The sequence below is a fragment of the Monopterus albus genome, unplaced genomic scaffold, assembly GCF_001952655.1.
Source record: "Monopterus albus unplaced genomic scaffold, M_albus_1.0 scaffold60.1, whole genome shotgun sequence".
NCBI lineage: Eukaryota > Metazoa > Chordata > Actinopteri > Synbranchiformes > Synbranchidae > Monopterus > Monopterus albus.
This window is the reverse complement of record NW_018127940.1, coordinates 2,239,861-2,249,968: the sequence shown is the minus strand read 5'-3', so window position 1 is coordinate 2,249,968 and position 10,108 is coordinate 2,239,861. Positions and strand designations below refer to the sequence as shown.

The following is a 10,108-nucleotide window of genomic DNA, read 5'->3' as shown; positions in this document are numbered from 1 at the left end:
GCATTAAACTGAAATCAATTCTTTATGCTGAAGGAAAGGGTCTGTAATAAAATGTATGAATAATTAAATTACCCTTATGTAAAGAAACATACATACTGAGTATGCTGTGGATAGTTTTTTTAATCAACATTAAAATATTTTAACTAAAGTAGGGCTGTGCCATCTATAAATTAAACAAATGTTCTTAAAATACTCAGTCTGTAAACCTGTAAAAACCTAAAGTCTCTCCGCTTAAAAAGGTTATATTTACAACCTTTATTCTATTCATCAGATCACTGGATCCCACCATCAATCAAAAAAGACCAGAAATAACCACATCCCCAAAAGTAAACGTTCATAAAAACCAGAGGCTGTATCTACATGTAAAAGAAGCATAATGTTTATATACAGTCCCCCCGACCATAAATGACACTGACTATAATAATCTTGTTTCATCTGAGATGACTCTCATACTAGTGATCATTTTATTGACTGCGTTGACTCATATTAAAAAATAAGCCTTAAGGACAATGTGTGTTAAACTTCGACATCCTAGAGGATATGAAAGAGCAGCATATATCTGTAAAATATTTGATAAATAAATGTTTCCCATGCATAGACTACAGTATGGCATCTCTTCACCTCTCTGCATTCAAGAACCTCTCCCCAGCCTGGACATGGTAAATAGAGAGGACAAGTCAATCCAAAAAAGTAGCAAACACAATATAAGACATGACAAATGCCATGTCATGGATTATCAATAGTGAAATGTCCACAACCATGCATATGATGAATATTTGGCCAAATTTGTAATTAATATGTAAAAACAAAGAATTCCACATCACATTTAGACTATAGAAAGGCCTAACAGCAACCAGGATTTACTATTGCTATAAGTCTCTGAAACATTTCACCACATTTGGTGATGTACTATGAGGCTCCTATAATACCACCAGCATGAAAGGCAAAACTGTGTTTTGGTAGTTTGTGTGCTGGCATCACAAACCTAAAGGGAGTGTGTGAGAGAAAAGGGTGGTTGTAAGCACGAGACTGACAGAAAATCGGGTTTGTGAACCTGGAGTCTCTCTTACACAAAGAGACAGGGGAAGGGACGTTAAGTTGCAGCTCCCCCAGTGTTAATGAGAGTCTGATGTTATAGGAGACATCCCAGAATCCTTGGCAGAGTCCAGGACATTGGTGGGTGTTCGGGAAGAAAGCTTCTCATAGATGAAACTGTAGAGAGTGACATCAGGCCGAGTCGTGTGGCAATTCTTACACACCGCACTGGAGTACTGGTTTAAAAGGCCGTACAGCCGCCCTAGGAAGAAAAAGGAGGGTGGTAGAGAGAGAGGAAGACAGAGAGAGGTGGAGGGGTTAAGACCAGGAAGAAATATGGAGGGAGATAAAACAGGATTTGAGAGAAATAGACAAAAGGGACAAAAGTGGTGAGAGGCAAAGAACAACCACGTGAGACCAAAACTGAAACGAAGAAAAAAAAGAAAAAAAATGAAAGTATGTTTGGCCTCATTTATAATTCGAGTGCACATACACCCGCACACAAGCTGTGAGCTTTTTGTCTGTAGCTCCACTTTAGGAAATGGATGGCTAGAGGGGAAATTCTTTGAAAGGCTTCAATAAATGTCAGTGGAAGAAAAATGGAAAGAGGGGGATGGGAGAGGCTGGGGTCAGTTCAGCCAGTAATCCACTCTCTGGCTGAGACGGAATGGATGGGCTGAGGAGCAGAGATGGCCCATAAGGGGGAATAACTTAGCATAGAGATAGACTGCGTTCTGTTATGTATGCCTACTGTCCCTGTAATGACGCCAACAAAGACAACCTCTATGAGGTACAAGCTTCAAGAGCCCTGCAGTTTCAAACATGGCTGATATCATCACCATTCTAGTTCACTATGTAATCTACTGTATGAGATCAACAGAGGCATAGCTGAAAAGATAACTGTGTGACTGCAGCTTGCTCAGAAAATCCACCTCATGCAACACAAATATTAAATATATTAGGTTTCATGAGCGAGCCTTACCAACAGTGACTTGTTTCTCGGTGAGAAAAGCGTGCATTTCACAAACATCTCTCATGAGCTGCATATCTCCAAATGTGAAGTACGCCAAGTCTCTCCCCGCCTCTGCTGCAGCCATCAACTGGATCAATGCTGACAAAAAGGAGAAATCCATGCAACAGTAATATATTGTGTTAGTATCATTAGTATCTTTCAGTGTCTGAGTGAAATCATACCAATGTAAGTGATCACTGAAAATACGCTGAAGAAACTAATTAATTGGCCAATAAGCCAGAAGGTACAGCTCCTGGCAGAAAAGACCAGGAGTGACAGGCAATTTGTATCAGAACAGAAAATAATCCACCATTGGTAGCATAGCTTCATCAACTGCACTCAATTTTTTAGCCCTTGCAAATTAGGTCTTAAGCCTTTTAAATATTTAACAGAGTGGATATTGATAACAGATAAATGAACACAGAAAACAAACCATCATTTGCAAAAGGTCTGTAATCTTTACAACATAACAGTATTGTTGTGTAAGTACCACGTCTCAAATCAGCTCCGGGACTTCAATGTAAAATACAGCTACTGGCTTCTAAAAATACCAGCTATGTTAATTCGAGTGCTAATGGGCAGGGGTCCCCGGAAGCTAATATCATCCTCAGACTTTGTCAAGCCTAGTGGATGTATTCATAGCATGCTGCAGAGGAAATGAAAACCTTCAGGCCTACAAAAAATCAGGACACAAACATAGCAGTGTTATTCTAATCTTAGACATCCATTTGCATTCATAATTCAGGATATTTGTGTCAAGATTTGTTTATTTAGCACAGCTCAGCCTCCGTGACTCCAGGCATAGCACAACAGCTGCTTCTTTAGTAACCTGTTAATGGAATGTGTCAGACATTGACTAGAAAACTTGCAGCATGGTGTACTTGAGGAGGCAGTAAGGAGCACCTGCTTATAAAGAGTGATGTTGGGTGAAGCCCACAGAGATTAGTAGCCTGGATTTATGATGTCCCTCCCCTGTAATCAATCGTTCTTTGGAGGGAAAACATAAATATGTGTCAGCTGATCAATAAAGGGAGGGAAGGAATGGGTGAGTGACACCTTGGGAGAGCTACTAATTGAACAGAGGGGTTTGAGCAAGAACGGCATCTGTGACTGTGCCATACAGTCCACACTGCATGAATTCTGAACATCCTTCAGCAGGGACTTCAATGGCTGGGACATCCAGTACAATGCAACCCTGTCTGAGTTACTGACATTTACTTGCTGCAGTTTAACCATTTCATTTCTCATCTATGAAAACTGTTGATTTCTTCATACTTATAGCTACATGTACACAGACTCTTCCTTCCCCCTAACTGGATGCATGTTTATAATTATGTTAAATCATACCTTTGAGCCGTGTGTCTCCACCAAAAACTCCACAGCCCCAGTTGCCCGTGGCTACTGCAGAGAGGTGCTCTCTATTGGTGCCATTTCGGAAGAATCCACAGTACGCCTGGGATGAATGCGCATGGGGTGGGAACAAGTGAAGGTGAAAGAGGAAGAAAAAAAAAAAAACCAAAGATAAACTTTTACCAATATTTTCTATGATCTCTTTGCAAAATACACTAGATTTAAAAACTAACTAATGTGAGCTCTATATGGTGGTGGTGTTTTCAGCTCAGTGGGTTGCGTACAGGCTGGACATCAAAAAAACACAATTAACAACTTGTAAATGTAAGCCTCAGGCTGAACCATAAGCAATTAATATCTGTCACTTACTGGCAGTAACATCTTCTGAAAGCTACCAAGAACTGAAGCTGTATTTTATAGGTTTGCTGAGAATGTGTAATAAATAAAAAACTGTATTTTTTCCCATCACAGTAAAATATCACAGATTGCGCCACCTTGTTGAGTTCTCTGATGATCTTCTCTGGGAGAAACTGCTCTAAGAAGTTCCTGAACCTAAGAGCATCAATGGCCACAATCTCTGTGCATCGTCTCTGCCATTCATCCCTGGAAACAAGAGTAAAGCAATGAGTGGGACAGGACTGACAATCAGACCGCACCTTTACCCCATCCTCCTCTGTCTGAATGAATGATTTTGCATTTAAAATATCAAAACAAGAATCTTAAAATATTAAAACGCGCTACATGAGGAAAAATACCTTGGAGTCTCATCCTTGTAGCTGTGTTTCCATTTGAAACTCTCACTGTAACCCGAATATTTACTGTACTGTTCGGTGCCTGCAGAATGAGAAAGAAAGGCAAGAAAAAATGACATTACTCAGTATTCAGCAGTCAGAGCACACAGTGGGCCTAAATCCATTTCAGTACTTTATTTCCTAAATCAAATTTAGTATTTCTATGGTCCCCATGTGAGTACACAGTATCAGCTTGTATTGGATTGTCATAAATAAAGGCCACTGATTTAAGAAGTAATCCACTTTGGGGTTTGAAATGAAAAGCTTGCAGCCATAATTAAAAGAACTGGGTAGAACAGAAGAAGCTCACCTTGGCCACATTTACAAAACGCTTGCAAGACATAAAACAGTGCATCATTCTGTAAGTTACAGTTTAACACATCTCTGTTTCCAATAGCCATTTCATAACTTATACTGGTATGTGCTCAGGGTTAGAGCTCCGAAGAATTTATCATTCGTCATTACAAATGCAGCTGTGCTCGATTCTGAAAACGATGCCTATAAAGGCTCTCTACATTATGCATTAGGTGTGAAGTAGTTACACAGTACATCAATGAAGAGCAGGAGTTAAATGTGAATAACATAACCATTGAGTTTCTACTGTTTGCACTAGCAGAGTTAAGTGTGTTACTAGCAGAACAGGGAAGATGGGCAGTTAAGTTTATAATAACCAGAAACATGTCTGTGCAGATTCTCAGTCATCCAGGTCATAGTAAACTGAAAAAACTTAGGAAAAAAATCAACTGGACTTAGATTTCTTGGTCGAAGACATTTCACCTCTCATCCAAAAGGCTTCATCAGTTCTGTCAGAACTGAAATCTAAGTTTTTTCAATAACCAGAAACAATCACAAGTATTTCAAAAGCAATGTTAAATGCCATTCTTTAAAAGTACAGGAATGAAATGCTGTTTTAACTGTCTCACAGCTGATATGAATCTATTTCAAGCAGGTAGTATGGACTGTCACAAGGCACAGTCTACCAACACTGTGACTGAAAGACAAATCTGAATTCTAAGAGTGAAAGTTTTAATGACAGTACAACTGGACAAATTAATCACCAGAATCAAAATCAGCTTTACTGGCCAAATATGTTGAACACATGAGGAATTTGACTCCCCTACAGAGGCTCTCAATACAAAAAAATTATGTGCATTCAAATAGGAAGAAAAAAGAAACAAAAACAGTCGATTAATAAATATATACATATATACAATGTGAAGAATAGCTTTCAGATACAGTGTATAGAGTGGTTATATTGACAGTTATTGCACTGGGGCTGTTTGCTCTATCTGTTATACAGACAGACATGGATTAACTGTTCATAAGAGTGATGGTACAGGGAAAGAAACTGTTCTTGTGTCTGGTTGTTTCTACATAAAGCAAAGCCTTGGCTAAATGAACAAAAAAACCCATTTATTTTACACATCTTGTGCCACCACGAGTCCAGACAGTCAAATGAAGTACTTTCTACAGCACTAGCAACTCCTAATGTCAAAGAACTGACTACCTATGTCAGTTTTTACGTCAGCAGGGCCCCACCTTCATCTTGATCCTATTTATCCTGGCAACTGCCCATGACAGCATCCTGGCTTACAAGCTTCCATCACTAGATTATATCGTGGACATCTACCTTCCGATCTGAAAAAACCTATAGTACCGACAAAAACTGATGTGACATCTATGTTAGGACACCTCTAAAGAGAAGTAAATATAACTAGAGAGGAGAAAAAAACAAAGAGAGACCAAAATAAAGAGCCTAGATGCAGCGACAACACTTAGAGAGGAAACACTGCAAGCATGCAAGAAATATTCTGAAGGTTTTAATGAATCTGTGGCTAACTGGCCCATTCCATTAGTGGAGCAATGACCTTACTTTGGCTATAAATTCCTTTCTGTCTAAATGTAATAAAGTTAAGTGGAGAGAAGGAGGAGGGAAAGAAGGAGGGAGGCAGAACAATGGGAGGTGACTAACCACTGAAGGTGACTTGGAAGAAATGGGAGATTTAAAGAAAACAACTCAGCACCTTGCAAACCAGACAACGCTTTGTTCACCAACAGGAAGGTACTAAATGAGACAAAATCCAATTTTTACACTGACTGTGTTTGGTGGTATTACCAATGTGGGTATATTGGCCATTCCTTTCACTACTCTGCTGTTCACAACCAATCAATGTACAGTGCTAAATGCAGTTTAAGCCCAGAGGAGACCATACAAACTCCTCATCTCTTCAAATTCTGTTTTAACTTTTGTCTTTCTTGTTAGGTACAGGTTCAAAAGAGACTCCACAGACAGAATGTGTGAAGTTCAGACATTACGAACACTATTTATATTTGAGTTTCTGTTAGCACAAAGCTAGGTTTTTACACATGCCCTCATGTCAAGAGGATGGTTTTATCATAGAGGATAATGATGTTTCCTGTGTCATCAAAGGCTCACTTTATGTTCAGTGAAACAGAACCACCAAAACAGGACAAGAGGAAGTTAAATACAGTATTTGTTTTAAGATGCTAACTAAATAAAGTGGTGCTAAAATAAATATGATAGGCTACCAATAGTAAATGTCTCCATGATCTTAATCAGTGTTTGTTTCTTACTGTGACCAGTGGTGGGTGAGGTACAGCTGAGACACGGGTAAAGGGTAGGATGGTCAGAGGAGGAGGGAGGCAAATGACAGGACTGTACAGTACACTTAAGTTGACCAAAGCAGAGTGATTTGGAGGTTGTAAAATATAGATCAATTCTGTGCTGCAGATGAAGTGAATAAAGAGAAACCATAAAGGAAGAAGATACAGACAGACCCCAATGAAAGATGGATACCTGAAATACTGAGCTCAAGATGAAACAAAGTAAAAGTTACAAGTGTTTGAGGGGCCCAGTAATTAATGTCCTACAAAGCAGAGCCTGAAGGCTGGAAACTGTGTGTATATTTGTGTGTGGCTATATACCCGTGATGATGAGGCATTCATTGTAGTCCAAAGCTTCAGTGAAGAGGCGAGAGACAATGAGTTCAGGGTTGATCAGGAATCTGATTTCTTCCTGGACTAATCCATGTCCTGTCACTCCTCCACCGACAAACATATTCGCAAAGTCCACCTAGTGAAAGTAAAGAAAATATACAGAGGAGTAAACCAAAATGGCGTAATCTTTCAGGTCTCCTCTTAAAAGCTTTTATCTTCCCTCTCAGACATTCTTAAATTGTCACAGTGGAAATAAGAGCCAGGTGGCAAACTCATTTTGTGCCTATTCACAACAAAAACCTATGTTCATTAAACAATGTTAATAAAGTATATTGCCCTTTGTCCTGCTCATTCAGTGCAGTTGAACTGTAAGGTTTAGCTACTGCCACTCGCATTATTTGAACAAATGACTCCATTAGTGTGTCCTCATTACCTGTCAACCATTGTGGTCATTTGATTTAGATCAATGTCTAAGGATCATACCACTGCTTCCTGCTTGGAAATAATCTTGTCAAAAAAAATGAGCAAAACACCACCCATGAAATATAAAGAGGTACTGTAGTTCAAATACAAATAAAATCTATAATGAAATAGTTAGCAGTAGATTAGTGCAAAATCTGCTTAGATGTGTGCAAACATTTTCCATTTTCATATACAGAATACACCAAAAAAAAAACCTTCATCTGACCTGGATAAGGTAACAATGATAATGAAATAAGTTGATCCCTAATAAAAACCATACTCTGAAAAATGTTGGTTTTAAAGTCTTTAATCCTGATGATCTGGTGAAATCTGTGACTTTTCCTCATGTGCCATCATGAAGATAGATTTTGGTGGAGTGGAGTGTTTTACATCTATTGGATGAACTAGCATTAAACTGCCTCACAGAGATGCTAGCATGGCTGTAGACACCAAGTATTGATAGCTAATGTCATAACAAATAAGCTAAAATGAATGATGAGATCACTGATGAACTATAGATGTTGTGGTTATTTTTGGGACTTGTGTTGCAATGTAGAAAATATTGTGATGATAATCTTGAGCTTCATGCCATGTAAGCCCGCTCTTTGTTTTTGCAGAATGGATAAAAGGACAGCCCATTCAATCACAATGCTGACATTTAAACAACCTGTCATGGGTGAGTGTTCTGCTCACTGGCCCACAGCTACGTCAGTGTGACAGTGAGAGTGTTTATTTGTGCATGTGTATGTTTTCTAACCTGTCGCGCAACTCCTCACCTCCTTCAGTGGTTCACCCCTAACTTCACCCCCCTCACCTTTCAATCTCACCTCCTGACAGAATGACAGCCCACTCTGCCTTATCGAAACTTGACTCACAGCCAGCACCCAGCCTGCTGAGGTAGCCATCAATCCACCTGCAGGGCTCCTGGCCCATTGGGTCACTGCAGTGAAATGAGTGACCCTCATGTTTTTCCTCCATGTGGCTCCTTCTACCTCATCCCCCACCCAGGGTGCTCTCCTCCACCCTAGCCTCTCTGAGTTGTTCAAGTGTGTACATCAGCTGTCAACCAGAATAAAAAATGCACCAGCCACCCTACAACAAGGTGGGGTGAATCAATGCAGACCAATCGAGAGCCAATAACCTCCACAGATATGCATGAAAATGATAAAACGGGATTTGAGCTGAAGATAGTGGACGACTACTTAGACAAGCAGCAGAGTCTCTTTGCTTTTGAAAGCTAGAAGGAAGGGGTGGTGATGGAGACCACATTTTACACTGTAAGCCATCTTGGCTGTGAGCTTGTGGTACCACTTATTAAAAAAAAAAAAAAACAGAAGAAGGTTTTTACAGTGATTGCTGGACACTTACAAAAGTACTCATTTTTACTACTAACTCTACACAGAATTAGATGCAAAACAGTAAATGAATTCCTACAGTACCTGCAGCATCCCATATCCATCCTCCTCAATTGTCCCCTTGGAAGTGATATGTAGGCGTGTCAGCTGAGTCTGGGAGCTTTGACAAAAAGACTTTCAGTCATACAACCAAAGTAGCATTCATCATGCGCATTGAATAACCAGCTATGTAACACTGCCAATGGCGAAAGTTTCTCCTTCCGCATACTGTAAAACAGAGGATGTGCTGTATGCAGTGAAAAAAATTCAAGAGGTTCATAATGCAGAAGAATATAGCATATTACCTTTCCCAGTTTGGAGGATTGTTCAGTACTTGTCTTTTGAATGTAACAAGACCCTTGGGCACTGGGTGGGTGGAAGAGGATCATCATTTAAAAATTATAATCAACTTAAAAAACACTGAGTGCTTTAAAGAGAAGCAATTGTTTCAACATGTTGTGGAAAAGCTTTAGTGCTTACTGTTTTGTGTAACTCTCCTGAAGTAACACAGCAGAGTTTTCAATTTCTCAATTTTTCTTGGTGAAGAACCTTCAAATAACCTGAAACAGAAAGCAAAAGGAATCGGAGTTTACAAAAGAGATTTGTGTAAAGTGCCAACTTTGTTAAATAACATGTGGTAGACTTTAGAAGTCTCTGACAAAATAAAATGCTAACATTTTACTGAAAATATAGTTTTTCCAGTGTTAAATTATGTTTTACAGTTTAGCATCTAAGAGGTGTGACTGTTTGATGCAGTCTTTTTCTATAGCTCACTGCACAACTATGCTACAGTATGTCATGAGTGGTAACTGGTGTGATGTCTCTCCCGTCTAACTCCATCATTCATACAGCAGTACCCCTTGAGGCCCTTAGGTTCTTCAGTTACCATAAAAACTTGGGTGGAAGGAGAGATGGGGGAGGGCCAATGGGTGTACAGCTGAACTCACCCTATACCAGCACTCTCCCAACATTAAAAACAACCTAAGATGATGACTAATCACAGTTCAGCATTCATCTTTCCCTCTCACCATAATTTTTGCCAAAACCAGTTAAGAAATAAAAAAAACAGAGGGTCAAATTCAATGAAAAAGGTAATACGCTAAAAG

At 39.4% G+C, this 10,108-nt stretch overlaps 1 protein-coding gene across 4 annotated transcripts in view; it reads right to left on the bottom strand.

Annotated features, from left to right (window-relative positions):
• Positions 1 to 426: 426 nt before the first annotated feature.
• parga (poly (ADP-ribose) glycohydrolase a) overlaps positions 427 to 10,108 on the bottom strand; it is a 21,188-nt gene continuing 11,506 nt past the window's right edge. For all 4 annotated transcript variants that reach the window (XM_020603051.1, XM_020603052.1, XM_020603054.1 and 1 more), the window contains 9 exons: positions 9,483 to 9,562; positions 9,308 to 9,368; positions 9,048 to 9,123; positions 7,135 to 7,282; positions 4,153 to 4,231; positions 3,892 to 4,000; positions 3,395 to 3,500; positions 2,018 to 2,146; positions 427 to 1,297 (listed from right to left, as the gene is read on the bottom strand). In XM_020603051.1, coding sequence (XP_020458707.1) covers positions 1,116 to 1,297; positions 2,018 to 2,146; positions 3,395 to 3,500; positions 3,892 to 4,000; positions 4,153 to 4,231; positions 7,135 to 7,282; positions 9,048 to 9,123; positions 9,308 to 9,368; positions 9,483 to 9,562 — 970 coding nt within the window. In that variant the 3' untranslated portion in view covers positions 427 to 1,115. The remainder of the gene's footprint in view (positions 1,298 to 2,017; positions 2,147 to 3,394; positions 3,501 to 3,891; positions 4,001 to 4,152; positions 4,232 to 7,134; positions 7,283 to 9,047; positions 9,124 to 9,307; positions 9,369 to 9,482; positions 9,563 to 10,108) is intronic.